This window comes from Mesoplodon densirostris, chromosome 3 (genome assembly GCF_025265405.1).
Source record: "Mesoplodon densirostris isolate mMesDen1 chromosome 3, mMesDen1 primary haplotype, whole genome shotgun sequence".
Lineage (NCBI taxonomy): Eukaryota > Metazoa > Chordata > Mammalia > Artiodactyla > Ziphiidae > Mesoplodon > Mesoplodon densirostris.
Window position 1 is genome coordinate 118,661,183 of NC_082663.1, and position 20,621 is coordinate 118,681,803.

The 20,621-nt window shown below is 43.0% G+C and overlaps 1 protein-coding gene across 5 annotated transcripts in view; it reads right to left on the reverse strand.

Moving 5' to 3' along the window:
- The window catches only part of SIL1 (SIL1 nucleotide exchange factor), a 303,853-nt gene that overhangs the window by 84,068 nt on the left and 199,164 nt on the right, over nt 1-20,621 (reverse strand). For all 5 annotated transcript variants that reach the window (XM_060091988.1, XM_060091985.1, XM_060091987.1 and 2 more), the window contains 2 exons: nt 7,766-7,886; nt 309-408 (listed from right to left, as the gene is read on the reverse strand). In XM_060091988.1, the coding sequence (XP_059947971.1) occupies nt 309-408; nt 7,766-7,886 (221 nt within the window). The remainder of the gene's footprint in view (nt 1-308; nt 409-7,765; nt 7,887-20,621) is intronic.

A 20,621-nucleotide genomic window follows, 5' to 3' on the forward strand; every position in this document is an offset into this window, starting at 1 on the left:
CTATTCCCCTCACTGATGTCTGTGGTAATGCAGAGTATGGCTCTCTCTGCTTTCTGCTTCAATTTTTCCAGATATGTAATGAGAAGTTGGATCCTAACGTAAACGATGACAGAAAAGCTCCCAGCATTTTTTTTAAGAGTCTGTAAAGGGTTACTTATTTGGCATTAACTTACTTGGCTCTTTAAATTATTTTATAATATTATTGTTATTATTATCCCATGTTTACTGCTAAAGCTTCAGGAGACAGTGATTCCCTTCAAGGCCATTCTGCAGGATGATATGAACTCACTATAAACAACATCACAAACCTTGTCTTCCTTTGAACTCTCCATATCTGCCCCCTCCTTGAATTTTGCCAGTGCACTCTTGAGGTCCTGAGATGTATAGGTATTGGTGTTGATGTCCAGCCTGTCCAAAGAGAAGTTGAGAGTCACAAGGGGGGCACCATCTTTCCCAAGAAAGAAAACCCCTCTGGGTGGCTGGCACTCCAAGGCCAGCTAATCCAGGCCAGCTTTAACTCAGAGCACACTATCCTAACTTTGCCGTGGGTCAGCCAGAAGTCTAACAGGGTAATCTCACCTTGAAGCTAGAGGAGGAAAGAGCTGAAGATGGAGTCACTTCATGAAAGAGGAGAAAATGGCATGAGGCAGAGAGAAGCCCACCATGGACAGAGAGCTCTCAGCCAGCTACTCGGGCAGAACAAGTCTAGAATGTCTGTGCGATGCTGCTCTCTCAGTACGTGCCAGAGTAAGACCTCCTGGAGGACACTGGGCACAGACAGAGGAAATAACATATACCTTATTTATATTCTTCTAGGAAAGAGACCAACAGGGACCTGAGCCCCCCAAGTGTGTGCCTGACCTGATTTGACGACTCAGTCTATCTTTACAAAAACAGGTTGGATAAATTCATACCCTTAAGACCAACCCCTGAGCACAGAGTACATGCAGGAGGTATGAGTCAACCTGACAAAGGAATGAGTCTGAGATACTGAGAACTAAAATCGAGGCCAGCCACCTTCCATAGCCAGCCTCCAAGGGCAGGGAAGAAAGGAACCAATGTGGACATAATGTCAGGAACCTGGCAGAGACTAGAGTGGTATCCTCACAAAGAGCTCTGGAGCTGATCCAAGCCACAACAATTCATCTTGACTGGAGAGAAGGTATTCATGGGGTGAGGGGGTGGAAGGCACGTTTTGCCACCAGCACTCACTTCAGTTCAGGGAACAGAGGTAAGAAAAAGAGTGGTACATACAGACTAAGGGAAGTGTAGAAAGTGGGCTGTGCATGACAAGACTGTCCAGCTGGCAGGGCAGGGGGAGGGAGGAATCCAGATATCCCTGGAGATATATCAGAGGCTGGGGAGGAAGGGGCTACTGGACCACTCTCTGTTCCAGGCGAGATGAGTACATCAGTCTCATGGTCCAAGATCCTAGCCAGCCTCAGGTCTCATGAGAGGTACTCACTCACAGTCTTTGATTCATCCTAGAGACCCCTTAGGGCCCTCAGAAAAACACTTGACTTCTTTAAACCCCAGTCCTCCTAAACTAATTAATAATAGCTAATCACTCCCATTTACAGACGACTTATCCATGTGTCAGGCACTATGTTAACCCTTTAGAAGTAATATTTCATTCAAATCATTACCACAACCCTACAAGGTAGGAAAGAGAACCCCTTTCCTGTCAGAGAATCACCCACTGCCAGCTGCATGAGGATGCCACTGCCCTGACCCTTACCCCTAAGAGGGAGTTACGTATTTAGGGCTATAACTTGAACAGATTATCTCCTCCTTCCTCCAATACTTGGTCAGGATTAATCCCGTCATGTCTGTATATCTGTTTACTGCCTAAAGTCCCATTCTCCAGGCTATCCATCATCACCCACTCTCAGCCCCAACTGCACACACAGAAATGTGCACGTGTGGGTACACACGAGTGTGTGCACACACACAGGCACACATACAACTATCCTCAGCTGGTATTCTCACTTTATTCTTCACTGAGAAAAACAGATGTTATCAAGAACTCCCTCACCTTTCCATCATCCACTCTATACACCAACCTGCACCTAAATCTGTATTTTCTGCTTTCCCTACTACTGGAATGGATGACAGTGTCCCTGCCCCTGCTGAACTTAGGCTAGAGATCCCACTTGCCTTTTCAAAAGCTTTAACTCCCATAATTATACCACTCCCACCTGCCTGCATCATCAATTTTCCCTTTGATTGGATTATTCCCATCAGCATACCAACACTCCTTTGACTCCAGTCTCTAATTATCATGCCATTTCCCTACTCCTGTTAAGATTAAGTAAAACTTTATGAACACATTGTCTTCATTCACTATCCACACCTCCTTGAATGCTATTTACGTTGCCATATGCATTAACCTGGATTTTATTCCCACAACCCCACTAAAATGGCTCATCAAAATTCCCAGTAACTGATGGCCAAATCCAATGGACTCTTCACTAGTGCCATGTTCCTCAACCGCTCAGCAGCATTTACACAGTTCACCCCTCCCTCCTTGAAACACTCTCCTTTCCTGGCTTCTTGTTGCCACACTCTCCCGGTTCTTCCTCTTCCTTACTCCTTCTCTGTCTCTTCTTGCTGGTTCCTTATCTCCTACCTAAATCCTATATGCTGGAACACCTCAGAGTTCAATCCTGGAAAATCTTTTCTTCTCTATCTCTATCCTCTCACCCTAGATATTTTAAAATATCTATCAGGCAGTGATGCCCAAATTTACATCTTTGACCCAAACCTCTTCTCTGAGTACCAGCCAGACTCCTGTACAACTACTGATATATCTTGGATCTCGGATGTTTAATGGCCACCCCAAACTTATTACATCTAAAACATAGGTCTTGATAGTTCTCCCCATAAAACTGTCCCTCTCTCAATCTTTTCTATTTCAGTAAATAGTACCTTCAAGTACCTAGTTGTGCAAATCCCAAATGAGGCTTTACCCTGAACCCCTAACCCTACCCTTTTTCCAACCCCTACATCTAAATCGTAAGCAAGTCTTATTGCTGTTACCTCCAAATTAAATCTCCAATTCATCCACTCTCCTTCACACACCATAGACTAAGCCACCATTACGTTTTCCCTGATCCACTTAAATGACATTCTAATTGTCTCTGTGCATCTGTTTTTGTCCACCTTCAATCTATCCTCCATATACATAGCAACTAGAATGATCTTGCTAAACTATATTAAATGACTCTCCCACCCCCAATCCTCCAATGGCTTTCCATTACAATTCTACTTAAATGAAGAACATTCAACATGCTCCTCAAAATTCCACATGATCTGGCCCCTCATACCTTCCCAATCTCATCTTAGTCTTCTTCCTTCTCCTACCCTCTAGTCAACCTGATCATTTTCCTGTTTCTTGAACTTGACAAAGCCCTTTCCTTAACAAAGCCAGAAGCTCTTCTTGTTTCTTCTGCCCGAAATGTTCTAACCATAAACCTATAAAACTAACCCCCTGCATGACTAAATACCCCTCATTCTTCAGGTCTCAGTTCGAACATCTCTTTGAGAAGGCCTTCTCAAACCATTCTATCTACAGTTACCTCCCTCAGGGACTTATCACCTTATTTCTTCCCTAGTATTTATTATAATCTGTAATTACCTTACTTGCATACTTATTTCTCTCTTTTCCTGCCTGCCAACCTCAATAAAGCTAGCATCTTGCCTGTTTTGTTTACTACTGTATCCCCAGTGCCTGGCACATAGGCATTCAATAGGTCTTTTGTGAAATGAATGAATGGAGTAAGTAAATGGTCCTGTCCTTGGCCCACTCCCTTAACTACTATACCATATTATACCGTGGTAAATGCTCAACCCAAAATGAAACAACTTGGATGCAGTTTGTCCCTTATCCCTCTAAACATAAGAGGATGACTCAAAAATCTGGTTGTTCCAAGGCAAAAATAGAGATGTACTATGGAGAGATTGACAGGGATACAGACTAAAACCAGTGGAGATGGCAATACCTAACACACAAAGAGGAAAAGGAAAACCTGCTGAGAGCCAACTATACACTGAACTCAGGTAGTGCCAAGAGAATCTTCTGGGACAAGTCAGAGTCAGGAGACCTTGCCCAGGCTTTAGAGCCCACCGGAACTGTAGCTCTAGGTAGCAGTGTGGCCAGTCACACATCCAGCAGCTCTAATGGAGAAGCTGCCATGGATTAGGCTGAATGGACTATCCCCATCTCTCTCTAGCCAGTGGTTCTTTTTTTTTTTTTTTTTTTTTAACTTATTTTTATTTTTGGCTGCCTTAGGCCTTTGTTGCTGCGCACGGGCTTTCTCTAGTTGCAGCAAGCAGGGGCTACTCTTAGTTGCGGTTCGCGGGCTTCTCATTGGGTGGCTTCTCTTGTTGCAGAGCATGGGCTTTAGGAGCGTGGGTTTCAGTAGTTGTGGCACTCGGGCTCAGTAGTTGTGGCTCGCGGGCTCTAGAGCGCAGGCTCTGTAGTTGTGGCGCACGGGCTTAGTTGCTCCGTGGCATGTGGGATCTTCCCGGACCAGGGCTCGAACCCGTGTCCCCTGCACTGGCAGGCGGATTCTTAACCACTGCTCCACCAGGGAAGTCCTAGCCAGTGGTTCTTAACTTTGTGGGATCACCAACTTCTTTGACAATCTGATGGAAAGCTGTGGATCCTGTTCCCCAAAACAGAATTAAGTCAATAAGCAAAATATTATAACAGTTTTGAAAATCAGCCCTGCCCTTTGGCCTCTGTTCCCATTCCAGAACTAAAGAGGCAGGAAGACACTGTGAAGTGGAATTAAAGGAGCACAGGATGAGGTCGACTCCATGAGCAGGAAGTCACCACCAAAGGCAACCAGAGACTCACTGAGCTCACAGCACTGAACACCCACACCACCTTGTCAACGCCTTTGGGCTTCTGTTCAGACAGGTTTGCTGCTCGCTATAAATGCTGAGAAGGAAGAAGACATGTCCAGCATATCCTGGAGGCCATTCCAGGGCAGAGCCCTCAGAAACATTCCAAAGGAGAAAAGCAAAGAGGCAGGAGTAGGGACGAATATTCTTCTCTTATGGTGGCTCTACTACAGACCACATGGATGGCTCTGCTTTCTAGTATAAAAAGACAGGAGCAACAAGACAAAGCAATAAGTGCTCCTACTGATGATCTATGGTCAGGTACTGGAGAAATCACTTCCCATAGTATTAAAACCAACAAATAAAAACCTCCAAAATCATCAAGTTCCTAACTCAATATTCTTTTTTTTTTTTTTTTTTTTTTTTTGCGGTATGCGGGCCTCTCACTGTTGTGGCCTCTCCCGTTGCGGAGCACAGGCTCCGGATGCGCAGGCCCAGCGGCCATGGCTCACGGGCCCAGCCGCTCCGCGGCATATGGGATCCTCCCAGACCGGGGCACGAACCCGTATCCCCTGCATCGGCAGGCGGACTCTTAACCACTGCGCCACCAGGGAGGCCCAACTCAATATTCTTAAACGAAGAAAAATCAGACTTCTTATTCAGAAAATAAGACTTGACTTAGATGTGAGAAAAGACTTCCTAAGTACTTTGAGACACTGAAAAACGTATGTATGTGCATGCTAAGGATGGAGGGAGGTTGATAGGGGTTACGACAACGAGATTTGATTCTTTCTTCGACGGTTCTGAGAAAATAATCATCATATAACCTGGGTTAATCCAGGTTCAGGACTATCTGGAGAGATGGGGAAAGTAAAGATCCTTCCCAGTTTGGGGTGACTATAAGGACGACAAATAGCTCCTTATCTATCATAATATAAAGTTGAATTTTCCAACAGTGAAAAATGCCCAAATCTGAATAAGCTACTTTATGGGCTTGTGAGTGCCACATGGACAGGATGGATGACCTTTTGCCAGGTATATAAAAGAAAAGACTCAGGTAAAAATTGGGTCTCTAAGGTAACTTTCTGCCTCATATCTAACTGCAAAATATTGTTAAAATAATAAAAATCCAAGGACTGAGTAACACTAACCCCACTCAGTAATCCATGATTGATTCCCAATACTTACATAAATAGGCATATCTAGGAGATATTGAGGTCACTGTTCCAAACCATCGCAATGAAGTGAATATTGCAATAAAGCGAGTCACATAAATTTTTTGGCTTCCCAGTGCACATAAGTTATGTTTACACTATACTGTAGTTTATTAAGTGTGCAATAGCATTACGTCTAAAAAAAAAGTAGGTACCTTAATTAAAAGATACATGACAAAAACCAATACAAACCAAAAAACCAATTACAATAGTAACATCAAAGATCTGTTCATCAAAGAACTAATCACAGGATCACCATAACAAATATTAATGAAAAAGTTTGAAATATTGTGAAAATTACCAAAATGTGACACAGAGACATGAAGTGAGCAAATGCTGTTGGAAAAATGGTAGCAATAGACTTGCTCGACACAGGGTTACCACAAATCTTCAATTTGTGAAAAACGCAGTATCTGCGAACCGCAACAAAGTGAGGCGCAATAAAATGAGATGTGCTCGTATTAGAACAGGGACAGCGAACTATTTGTAATAATCAGATAATATTTTAGGCTTTGTAGGCCTTATGGGGTGATTTTCCCAACTACTCAACTCTGTCAGTGTAGCAAGAAATCAGCCATAGACAATACCTAAATGAGTGAGCATGGCTATGTTCCAATAAAACTTTATTTATGGACACCGGAATCTGAATTTCAAATAATTTTCAGTCATGAAATATTATTCTTCTTCATTTTCTTTCAACCATTAAAAAATGTTAACAACAACCTAGCTTCTGGGTCATACAAAAAAAGGCAGTAGTCCCAATATTTTGCTTCAGGCCATAATTTGCTGGTCCTTGTATTAGATACTTCATGGCTGGTATTTATACTGACCTTTCAAACTGCACAATTCCAGCAGCCCCTGCAACCCCATGCCTCAACCTCCTTCTCCCTTACACAGGAAATAGCAAGCAAAAAAACTTGATAACTCAAGACAAAAAACATAAAAATAGAGACTACGAATTGCCCAAAAGCAAATAATCTAAACTGATTATTAAAAAATAAGGCAACTCTTACCATTGGAGAACTTTTGAAAGCCTGTTTTAATATAGACTAACAAGAGGAAAAGTTGGTCTGAATTAAAGACTTTAAAATGCAATTTTATTGCTCACCAAGTAAGTATTACTGCAAAGCAGAAGGCCTAACAGGCCTGTTTTAATGAATAGATGACCCATCTGTAATCAGTGCATTAATTGTTGGGATTCAAATGAGTACTCTTAAAGTACTGGGGAAAATGGCTTCATTTTTAAAGCAGGTTAAGCATTCCCCCTACAGCCTTTTTTAAAGTATCAATTTGCTTTGCAGACCATAGAAGTAAACATGCATAAAACCCTGACAGATTTATCACAAATTCTAAGCTATTAAATTTCAAAAAAATTTAAAGCCATGTGTATTTTTTTTTTTTTTTTCTTTTTGCGGTATGCGGGCCTCTCACTGTCGTGGCCTCTCCCGTTGCGGAGCACAGGCTCCGGATGCGCAGGCCCAGCGGCCATGGCTCACGGGCCCAGCCGCTCCGCGGCATATGGGATCCTCCCAGATCGGGGCACGAACCCGTATCCCCTGCATCGGCAGGCGGACTCTCAACCACTGCGCCACCAGGGAGGCCCAAGCCATGTGTATTTGGGTAAGAAACAATACATTGTCATTACTCCCAGTATTACAGGGTCAGTGCTGTCAGTCTCCCAGTCCCTAGGGTTGACACTATACCTTTTGCCTTTTTTCAACCCTTTCAAATTATTTCGAAGCTTGTCCTCATCTTGGAGTTTCACTTCTCTTGCCCCAGTCTGGAGATTCAGACGCACATGGGATCCTGCAGGAACAGCATGACCTAAAAGCCAAGAAGAGAGGAGGCTTATGACGTATACAGTACATGGAGGGACACTGCATGTGAAAAATTCCTTCAAGCGAAGTGCATAGCACAAGTTATCTTGGAAAGATGAGGTAAACTCCGAGCATAAAAGAGTAATGACGTAGCAAGAATTCAAGTTTTCTCAATTCTGGCAGGATCATAGCAAACTCCACGTTACATCAACCACTGTGCCTCCATCAGAGAACCGAGGAGCTGGGGAAACACCACTCCAAGACAAGCTGTTCTGTTCCTGCCATCCCACTTCAGCAGGGAGTTTCTATATCTTTGCCTAAGAATTAAAAGGGAACTTGAGTACCTGAGTGTATGTGTATAATGATCCACTTCTAACCTCAAACCCATCCAAAACGCCTCAAGGATTTTTTTAAAAAGGTATGTTCAGAGTAGAATGGGGAAACCTATCTCTGGGGAGGCTCCCTGAATTGGGGGTTAAATGATGCAAAAAGTGAGACCCAGACTGGGAATAAAGGGAATCCCAAATAGATGGTGCCCTTCATGCAAAGACTCAGACACAGAAACTGACAGGCCACATTCAGGAGGCAGGGAGCAAGAAGAGCTTGGAAAAACTGGAAGGGCTGTGGAGGCTGCTGTCTTGATGTGCCATTGGAATCCCAGTTTGGGTAGGAAAATAAAAGGTAATGGCTGAGGAAGTTGGTTCTGGGAAAGATGAGGCCAAATACTGGCAAGAACAAGAAACTGGTAACTTCTATCCTATTCCTATGATCATGGGGCAAGAGGTAACTTCTTTTAGCATTAATTCCATCTCCAAGGGAGTTCCCTGGTGGTCTAGTGGTTAGGATTTGGTGCTTTCCCTGCCGTGGCCCAGGTTCAATCCCCAGTCCGGGAACTGAGATTCCAAAAGCTGTGTGGCACAGCCAAGGGGGGGAAAAAAAATCCCATCTCCAAATGTATGAAAGGGAGAGATTATCTCACCTGGAGAGATCCAAAACCAACATAACAATAAGAGTATCTTCCCGGCTGAAGGCTAAGCAGGTCATCCTTGATTTTCCCTCTACTTTACACCCCATATACCCAATCTCCCAAATCGAGTGTTTCTCCTGCCATATGTCTTCTTTCTTCTTGAATGCATACCTTTCTCTCTGCCCTCCCCACCACTGCCCTTCTCTGAACCATCACCATCTCTCTTCTGGATACTGCCAAAGCCTTCTAACTGGCCTCTACTATCTCCTCTTACCTCATAATCAAACTGTTCTTTACAATGAATGATTTTTTTTCTTTCAAAACACAAATCTGACTATGTTATTCCCCTGCCTCGAACCTTCTGATGGCTTCCTACTGTTCTTAAAGATGAAAATCTTCATGCTGGTCAATGAGGCCCTTTTTAGTATCTAGCTCTTTGCCTGCCTCTTCAAACTTGTCCACTCCTCGTTCCCCATGTTCTAGGCCACACTGGCCTTCTTCCATTCCATGAAAGGAACCATGCTCCCTCCTACCACAGGGCCATTCCACCTGCTGTTCCTTTCACCCAGAATGCTCCTTCCTACCCCAGCCTCCATCTCTTCATCCTTCCAATCCCAGCTAAGAGTCATTTCCTCTCTGAGAGGCATCCTCTTTTTCCCCAGACCAGATCTGGCTTCCCCCTAAAGGTTTTCACACAACACCATGACCCGTTTTCTTTCTCTTTCCTTCTTCTTTTTTTTTTTTTTGACCACCCCATGCAACTTGCAGGATCTTAAGTTTCCCAACCAGGGATTGAACCCGGGTCCACGGCAGTGAAAGCACCTAGTCCTAACTACTGGACTGCCAGGGAACTCCCTGCCATGACCCCTTTTCTTAATAATACCACAATCAATAGTTATATCTTAGCTTATCTTCAGGGTCTATCACATATGCAAGCATATAGTAAACCCTCAATAATTATATATTAAGTGAAAAATCAAAAATGGAAGAGAGAAAATCCTAGCTTATCTAGAGGTGTGTGGAAATGCCAACAAGGATTTTCACTAGGACAAGTAGATTCATAATAATTCATAATAATTAGTAGTCATAGTTATTTTTAATAGTAAATGTACTAATAACATAATAATAATAATAATAATATCTTGAATTTTCAGACTTTTGAAATTAGAAATAAAAAAGAGAAAAAGTACATGACTTTAAAAGTTTCAGAACATAACAGGTTAGACTGTGCTAAGCTGGCCAAGGAAAAGACTAGGATCTTATGTGAATCCATATATTTTATTTGGGGAAAATTCCAAAATTACTCCCTTCACATAAGCCACCATAGGGGGCAAGAGCAACCACAATAACATTAACTTAAAATACAGGTTACGCTCATTTAAAATACATGAAACCAGCCACGGCAGCAGTGGCAGAGGCAACAGAAAACACGGTATTTCAAAGGTTTCCACCCCATTGGGAAAAAGGCCAAGTTAGAGAGTGTGATCTGACCTGCTTCCTTCTAGGGCCTCTCTGAAGGGACCAGAACACTGGAGAAGAACAGAACAGAGGCAAAAAGTCACCAGATACATGCAGGGATTGGGAGGTAGAGGGGAAGGGGAAAAGCAGAAAATAAGACAGGAGTCCAGAAAGGCAAATAGGCCTGCAAAGCCTGCGGTGTCTATTTCCCTAACCCTGGCTCCCTGAGGGGGAAAAAAATAGGTGGTAGACTGCATCATTGTCACCAGTTCTGTTCCATCCACCCCCTTTACCATGTGACCTCACAGTCCCTCCTACTAGTAGTAGAGTGTACTTTCCCAACCTTTGACTTCGGACTTAGCCTGTGACGTGCTTTGGCCGGCAGGATGTTAGCAAATGTGCCACAGAGGTTTGAAATGTGCTTGTGTGTTTGGCTTGTCTCTTGGAATTGTGTATCACTGTGAGAAGAACATGCTATACTAGCATTCTGATCCAAGAAGGATGAGAGGTCCATGGAGCAGACCTGGACCCAAAGTGCAGACTGGAGATGAACCCAGCTGAGCCCAACCACGGTCAGCCAAGTCTAGCCTATTTGCAGACATGTGAACAAGAATAAATGACTGGATACCTTTTTTAACTTTTTACTTTGAGCTACCTTTAAATGTACACTTGCAAAAATAGTATAGAGAGTTTCCATATATCACACAGCTTTTCCCAATGTTAATATCTTATATATCCATAGACAGTTACTGGGAAGTTAATACCAGTAACCAAACTAAAGATCCTTTTCAAACCTTACCAGTGCTTCCACTAAGGTCCTTTTTTGTTCCAGGACCCCATATGACCTTTGGTTGTTATTTCTCCCTAGTTTCCTGCACTCTACAACAGTTCCTCAGTCTTCCCTTGTCTTTCATGACCCTGATACCCTCAAGAAATAAATACTTATCAGTTATTCAGAACTGTCTGGTTCTTGGCATGATTAAACTCAAATCATGCCACCTTGACAGAAGAACAACAGAAATTATGTCATGCTCTTCTCAGTGTATCATATCAAAAGGTTCGTGATGTCAACATGTCTTATACTGGTGATATTGGTCTTGATCAACTAACAAAAGTAATCTATACTGAGCTTTTCCACTGTGGTAAACAAAAATCATGGCAAACTACCAAACTGTAGAAAACAGGCTGGCGGTTTCTCAAAATGTTAGACAAAGAGCTACCATATGAACCCAGCGATTCTTCACCTAGGTGTATTCACGAGAGAACTAAAAACATATGTTCACACAAAAACTTGTACATGAATGTTCACTGTAGCATTATTTATAATATCCAAAATGTGGCAACAACCCAAATGTCCATCAACTCTGAGAAATGAACAAACAAAATGTGATCTATCCATTCAGCAGAATACTATTCAGCCACTAAAAGGAATGACATACTTCAGATCATTAAACTGTATCTCAATAAAACTGGAATAAATAAATAAAATACACAGTAACTTTAAAAAAAAGAATGAAACACTGATATATACTATAACATGGACGAACTTTGAATGCATTAAACTAACTGAAAGAAGACAGATACAGAAAGTCACATATCATATGATTCCTTTCATATGAAATGTCCTGAATAGGCAAATCAACAGACATAGTAAATTAATGGTTGTCAGGGGCTAGGGGAAGGGAGGAATGGGGAATGACCACTAATAAGTATTGTTTCTTTCTGGGGTGATGAAAATGTGGTGATGGTTACACAATACTGTGTGTATACTAAAAATCCCTGAATTGTTTAAAAAAAAATCATGGGGGAAATATTCTGAGATTACACAAATCCTCTTTTTCCTCAAACCTTTGCACACCATTAGAGGGGTCCGTTTGCAACAATTACCACTGTGGAGACAGTCTAATAGCAATTTTCTACTCCCCTCCTTCCTTACACATTTATTAATTGAAATTTCACTACAAGGAAAAACTGTTCCTCCTCCATCTACTTAATTATTTACTTTATCAATATGTTCTCATGGATATTTTATTCTATGAGTTATAATGCAATATTATCATCATTTTGTTGCTCAAATTATTTCAAATTATTTCAGCTTTGGCAACTAGGAGCTCCTTCAGGTTAGCTCTTGTGTTCCTTTGGCAAGTCCCTTTGCCCCATCATTTTCTTTTTTCAAGTACTTCCTTACTTTCTGGATCCATAAGATGCTCCAAGTTTATCTTGCATTTTCCTTTTCCCAGCCCTGGAATCAACCATTTTTCAAGGAGTCCTAGTTTTTTACTGAAGAACAGTGTTTAGAAACCATGATCTGCATGATAGGTGTGCTCATTACTACTAGGTTGTCATTGCTTCTGGGCTCTCTCTGGGTCAGAGAAAGAAATTTATATGTGTGTATACATATACATATACATATATTCACATATACACATCTGTATTTCTACATCTATTTGTCTGTGGACCTCTTAAAAACTACAAGTTTATACTGATACCTCAGATTCCAATCAGCCCCACAGGGTTCATCTCCCCCATTTCCTTATTTGCAACTTCTTTCTCCAATAGTGAGAAAACTAGTTCTTTTTACCTGCAATAATTTATTGTTCAATACTAGTACACATACAAAGTAGTTTCAAAATTGCTAACCCATACCCCTGTGAGAAACACATTTGACAAACTAGATTACAGCATTTACATACAGCTCCTTTGTCTTTAATTTTACAGTATCTAGTCAAAGTTATCATTTCACAAGGTCACTTAGGTTAGTTCCATTCTTCCCTACCCCCATCAGTATGATTATGTTATCAATTTGGTTCATTTGTTAGTGTCTGTGTTCCACTTTGTTGTTTCCATTCCTCCACATCCTGGTTGGTTCAGTTTTTTATTTGGGGGCATATGAAGGGTACGTGAACTATTACTATGGTTCTAAGAGTCAAAGCTATACAAAAAGAAATTACTGTCGTTTTAAAGCTGAGTTTTGAGTGGTTTGTTTATTGTGGCAATTCATTCCAGTGGTCCCGAAACAAGGAATTTAGAAGTGTCCAATATAAAAAAGAGTTCTTTTTTTCTGAAATTACATCATTTCTATCTTTTTAGTGTTAAAATGTCCTTTTATAAAATGAGATAATGATGATGGTGGATGATAGTGGGTTGTTTCTATGTTAAGGCCCTTAACTCAGCAAAGTAAAGAAATTGGCCTTTGGTCCTCCGAACTTTCTTTTAAAGTTTTCTGGTCCATGAAACACCATAGTCTAGAAACCACCCATCTATTCTACCAACATTCCCTAGGACGTTTGAGAATTATTCCCATGGTACACTTTAAATTACTGAATTTTATGGTATATAAATTTTATCTCAATAAAGTTGTTTTAAAAATTAATTTCTTTGGATAAAGCAGTACTTCTCCTTTTGAATCCCGGGACAGCAATTAGGCTATCAGATATAGTACAAGGTGACAGCAAGCATTCCTAGGGGCCAAGAAAAAGCTAAGTTCAGAGCCTAAACACAAACCCAGAAGGATAGTTCTGGGTAGGGTAGAAAGAAGAAAATGAGCCTAGAAAGCCTGAGGCCATCAAACACCTAGGCAAGAGGAATACTGGTAGAAGGGCAGGTAAGAAATATTGATCCAAGATGCAGAAGCCAACTCAAATGCCCATGGGAGGGAGGCAAATAAGAGAGATGAGTGAGGAAGGCCATCTGTAAGACAACAGGGAGTGGTGAGGGCTGAGAAAAAAATGCCCCCTCTGAAAGCATTCAAATTTTTAAATACAAAAGCTAAACAAAACATATCTATATATGGAATTCAGCCCACAGCCAATTTGTTACTACTGGAAAAGATGTTTCACCTATTGACATATCTTGCCTGACTCAGTATTTGTCCCAACTCACCCAAGTGCCCAGTGATTAGAAACTTAGCCCTCCTGGGCTCAGAGTGGCAGCATCCTGCTTGGGTAGTGCCCACAATGAGCCTGCTGTGCAGTCTGACTGCCCTGCTTCAGCGGAGACAGGGCCAATTGAGATGGATGCCACAGTGCCCTGGTTTCTGCGTTGGCATCAGATACCTCGCGAGTTATATGTCTTTGGGAGGTGTCTCTGTAGGCTTTTGCCTGGAAACCTCCCCCTCCAGGGACTTCTAGGCTCTTTCAAGTCAAACCTGGACACAATGGCAGAAAATCAAGGGCTGCCGCGGCACAGCCTGCTCAGATGAGAACTGGCCATGAGACCATGAGCACTGGAACTCTGCTACCCACTCAGCTCTTTCTTTGAGGGCCAGGTAAATTCAGGCAAATTCCTTTTTATTTTTTAATCTTCATGCCCTTATGTGTCAAATGACAAGAATCTATCATGTCTGCTTTCACTGTGTTAGACTGTTGTGAAGAATAAATGAGAAAACACTGCGTCAGTGCTCAGAAGAAGTTAAAAGTGCTTCAGGAAACACAGCCCCGAAAAGGTAAATGTCGGGCCTTCCCTGGTGGCGCAGTGGTTGAGAGTCCGCCTGCTGATGCAGGGTACACGGGTTCATGCCCTGGTCCGGGAAGATCCCATATGCTGCGGAGCGGCTGGGCCCGTGAGCCATGGCCGCTGAGCCTGCGCGTCCGGAGCCTGTGCTCCGCAACGGGAGAAGCCACAACAGTGAGAGGCCCGCGTACCGCAAAAAAAAAAAAAAAAAAAGGTTAATGTCAACCAGAATGAAACAAAGACATTTTATTTATCAAGTCCTGTAGGTATGTGTTAACACGAGTAAAAATTCCCAATTATGCCGAGTTTCTAAAGGGCAGGGACGAATTACTTGTGCCCACAGCTCAGGCTCAACTCCAGGCACACAGTAGGCCGCCAGAAAGGTCAGCTTGAATGCCAGCCCCCTGGCTCCCACTTCCAAGACCAGAAAGAATAGGAGGAATATGGGACAGGAAGCAATGCCACTCACCTCCAAGCTCCTAACCAGGGCTGGTCAGAGCTGAGACTTTACAAGCACAGTTGCCATCGCTACCACAGCCCTATCCTCCTGCTTTTTAATTCAAAAACCCCTAACAAGTCCTGGCAAGATCCCTGCCTCACACAAATGAGCATCTATCCTGTCTCCAAGGCAGGACTTGAACTGAACCAGTAACAAAAAAATGTGCACAAACCTCTCTAGGGTGCTGAACCCTGAACCAATGCTTAATGTTTTTTGAAGGGAAACACAACTGGAGATCGTTTTTGTAAGCAGCAAAACACAGAGTGAACCAGTCTGTATTGTCATTACATTTATGCATTTTCTAAAAGGACTAAACAATGGCAAAATGAGAAAAAATAAAAATATTCTCCAAACTGATTTTTTACTCTGCTGCATAATCTACAGTCTGAGCAGGGCCTTAGAAGAGTTCTCTGGCATGGCTTCCAAGCAAGGGTGGAAATCCATCACCTGCATTAAAGCCCTTCAGATCAAGAGACTCCACAGTCTTCCTCTGGGAACAGCTATCTTCATAGCTCCCACCACATTCCAGAACTACCCTCCAAAATTTTATCTGCTGTGACCTAACCAGTGTCTCCTTTCCAGTTCTCAAGGAGGACAGACGACAGCTGGGCACCAACTTCTGTATACAGAATTCACAACAGCAGTGGTCTTCAAGTACAAGGACTAGCAATGCTACTTGGAAGATTTCCTCTGTTACAGTTGGAGAGGTGCTCTGAACAGCCATCAGGACAAAGGCTCAAAGTAACCATATCCAGGACACCGTGAGCCTCTTTCCACAACTGGCTAGTCAACAAGCATTTACTGAGGATTAGGTAAGAGCCTGCCTGCTCTATTCTAGGCATTCCTTCTACCACACTTTACTGTGTACCCACTGAAGAAAGCCACCTGCTGTGTTGGGCACTGGTAAAGATACCACATTAACAAAACCAATAGCTGCCACTGAGGAATATGAAGTAAACGAGGAAGAGGGGTAACAATATTTAGAGTCCCAAGTCCAGATAACAGCTTTCAGGCAAGCAAAGAAGTGGGCATATTCAGGGGACAATGAATAACTCCATTTGAAGCTCAGCATGTAACAGAAAGAGAAGGAGCAAAGAGGCTAGTTAGAAAGCTATTATACTTGACCTAATCAAATATAATCAAGCCTGAATGAGGGGAATGGGTAGGGAATGGGAAGAGTGAGACGGAGTAAGGGATGACAGTATTTTGACCAGAAAAACTTAGGAATTCTATCTGACAGGGGTCAGTCCTCCTTCCCTCAAAAGCACCAGACCTTTAAGCATGTGCAGTGACTCCTCGGACCAGCCCAGGAGACCTGTCAGAGCCCCACAATTTAGTAAATCCATGGGTAAAGGAGAACAGGGGAGAAGGGGCAGAGGGGCTACTTTCACCCAGAGACTCAGGATGGGTATCCCACACCTGTTTCCTAGCCCACTGATTGCCTCCGTTCCCCTTTTATCTCTACCCTCAATGTGTTCCATGTTCCTCTTTAGCTCAGAAGACCCAGTGAGACTAACAGATATATAGCACAGCCCTTTAATCAGAGCACTTGAGCTTTTACATCCATGTTGGGAACTGGTTTTCAATAACCCTATTTATTGCTATAGTCTACTAGTTCCTGCCATTTCTTTTTTTAGAGATATTGTCCCACACCCTACTCTCTCAACCCTACAAAATGTTAAATATATTCAGATTTCAAACCATTTTCAATAACCCTATTTATTGCTATAGTCTACTAGTTCCTGCCATTTCTTTTTTTAGAGATATTGTCCCACACCCTACTCTCTCAACCCTACAAAATGTTAAATATATTCAGATTTCAAACCATTTTCAATAACCCTATTTATTGCTATAGTCTACTAGTTCCTGCCATTTCTTTTTTTAGAGATATTGTCCCACACCCTACTCTCTCAACCCTACAAAATGTTAAATATATTCAGATTTCAATCCATTTTCAATTGTGCATACATGTATCTGTTGGGGATGAGGAGACAGGGGAAAGACTTGAGAAAATTAGAGGGATTTCCCTGGTGGTCCAGTAGTTAAGAATCCATCTTCCAAAGCAGGGGATGTGGGTTCGATCCCTGGTCAGGGAAGTAAGATCTCACATGCCACGGGGCAACTAAGCCCGCACACCACAACTAGAGATCCTGTGTGCCACAACCACAGAGCCCACGCACACTGGAGGCCACACACCACAACTACAGAACCCACGTGCTCTGGAGCTCGCATGCCACAATTAGAGAGAAGACCGTGCACCACAACTACTGAGCCTGTGCACCGCAACGAAGAGCCTGCATGCCACAACAAAGACCCGATGCAGCCATAAGTAAATAAACAAATGAATGAATGAATGAAAAGAAAATTAGAAGAGGAAAGGAATCATTACGAGACCAAAGGCCAGGCAGTTCTTCCAGCTCTCTAGAGACCAAAGGCCAGGCAGTTCTTCCAGCTCTCTAATCCCACTTAGGAATTATTGAGTCAAATAAAACCACATTTTGAAAAGTCTCACTACAATTTAAGTTAACCATAAGATACTGGCAATGAGTTTCACTTAATAATGAGGAGGGGAAAAACAGCAACTGGGAATGGAGGAGTTAAATGTGCCCCTTTCCCAGGGGTCAGGGATCTTAGTTCCACTACAGCTCATTTTCTGGAGAAGACTCAGGGATTCTAGAGTGCCTGCATTTCCCACCCAGGCACAATTTCATTAGCAGCTCATTAGCAAGAGTGGCAACCATTTCTGACTCTTGTTTTTCGTAATATTTATTGGTTAATTGAGACTTTGAACACAAGTTGACTGAGAACCAAATGAAAGTACTAAAACCATTCATTAGTCAAATTTAAAACACAAAGATTATATTTTAAACAAACCCTTTGTTCTCATTTATTTTCCTCAAACAGAAGTCATAATTTAATAAGAGGGCTAAGAAAGCAAATTGCCAAGATACTGCCATAATTTTTAATCCTTTTTTTTTCCACCACATCAGTCCCCAGGGTTCCTGACATCATAATTGGCTGTTTGTTCTCTTTTTTTTTTTTTTTTTTTTTTTGCGGTACGCGGGCCTCTCACTGTTCTGGCCTCTCCTGTTGCGGAGCACAGGCTCTGGACGCGCAGGCTCAGCGGCCATGGCTCACGGGCCCAGCCGCTCCGCGGCATGTGGGATCTTCCCAGACTGGACCGGGGCATGAACCCGCGTCCCCTGCATCGGCAGGCGGACTCTCAACCACTGAGCCACCAGGGAAGCCCTGTTTGTTCTCTTTTACAACACCTGTTACCTCCACAGCCAAACATAGTTCTGTGAATTATTTCAAAACAGTACCAGCTACTCCTGACCTCCACAATTTCCCCACTACCTGATGCAAAAGCCCTCAGTTTGGATGCTTCCTGCAGTGGAAAGAGAGGAAATCCATAAGTATGAGGGGAGCAAAATTCCTAGGGCCAAATTTCTCTCTAGATAAGTTCTAAAGGATGGGACTCAACTCCCTTCCTTTTTGAGGGAGAGGGGCAGAATGCAAACCAGAAGGGGAAAAGATGCAAATGGAGCAATAGATACAGTGTAGAGAAGGCAGTCAAGGAAACAACTGGTCCCAAGTCCTTGCACCTCATTGTGAGAGGGCCTCCCTTAAATGTAGGCAACATGGACAACAAAATGAGGTTAGTTACCTGAGCCTTCTTTCAGCTATCAAAAATGTAATGACAATCCCAACTTGTTACCTCTTAAAGTTTTAGATCATGAGTATTAAGAGACCTACTAAGCAGTGCTGTGCTTTGCTTTCTTCACCTGCACTGTTAGTCTCACCAGAAGGAGCTAAGCCTCTAGCACTTGGGTGACCTGGGTAGTTATCCAGTCCAGTGGTAGAGAGCACAGGCTAAGGAAGACCCAGGTTCCAGGTCCAGTTCTACCACTTAATAGCTTTGAGACCTTGGGAAAATAAGCTCTGTGGTCCATGTACAGAACAGGGCTCAGAGTACTCACTTCATAGAGTTCACAGAGTTCACTGTGAGGAATAAGAGATAATGCAAGTGGGATGCTTAGGGTTGATCCAGAGTACTCTCAACAATGGTGTTTGCTGGACTCTTGTCTCTCTCTGACTTGTTCAGTTTTCCCAGCTATGGGACAGGGACCATTACAGATGGTTAGACTGAGTGTTAAGCTCTCAGTACATACTTAATTGAGTTCTGTAGAGGATAAGTGAGTACATGATTTTTGTAGAATTTTGATGTCAGACTGCCTCATTAAGGCTGCAAGAAGTTCAATAACAATGAAGCCTACAGGGCATCCAAATTGAGAGGGCAGCCAGTTAAACCAGGCTTCTACCACACTGAAAAGATGCACTACAGCCTTCCTTGGCTGGGGCCAGCAGTAGGCCAACCAAACCCATGGAGCAGTCCTACCTATCCTATTCCCCAAGTCAGAACAGAAAACAGAGGCCATAACCAGCAGCATGACTTAAGCAAACGTGGGGAGGATTTAAATGAGAACAACTGCCAAGCCAGCAACAAGGGAAAAGGGTTTCAGGTTTCCCGATAAACTTAATTCAAACACAGGCTCAAGCCAGTTTTGTAACAATGCACTATAAGGCTTATAAAAGCAGCTGCCCTGCTCTGGCTTCATGTTTCTCGGGGGACAGTGCTTGCAGGTGCCCACCCAAGCATGAGTGAGAGGTCTAGATGTTCCAGGCCACTGGGCACAAGGTTGGTGCTTCAGCAAACCTGCTAATATGTACACTCCTGACAAGCAGCCTGCTTCATACTCCCAACCCGTCATCACAACAGCTGATGCTGCCCCCAGCTGTGCATCCCCACAAGACTCCCAATCCTAAGCACTTAATGTTAACTCTGCAACTGTCACTTGATTATATACACTCTACCTGCTATACACTCTGAAGTCCCCTACAAGTACCCAGTCAGTGCTTGCAAGTTCCGGCCTTGGTGCTTACTACCATTCATGAGTGGATTCACTCCCTACTGAGTGCTTCTGGTCTGGATCCCTTTTGATAGAAATCACCTCACAAAAAGCCATTGCCAAGACACCCTCTTTCCAACCGCCATTTCAAATTTATGAGAGAAGGCAAACCCTTCAGAACTCCATGGACACCAGCATCGTGAGCTAGAAGGAACCTTAGGAGATCATGAGACCTAATCTCCACTGGAAAGATACATGATCCCTCCTTGTGCCATGCCTCCTGCCATTGCAGCCTGGCGAAGCATCCCCAAGGACAATTCTGTTGGCACTCTCCTTAAAACATTCAGTGGTTTCTTTGCTACCCTCCCAAGTACCAATACTCCTGCTGGTGTTCAGATCCACCTAATACAGCAAAGTCCCTGCCTAACATTCTCTGCCTTATCTCCCCTCATCCAC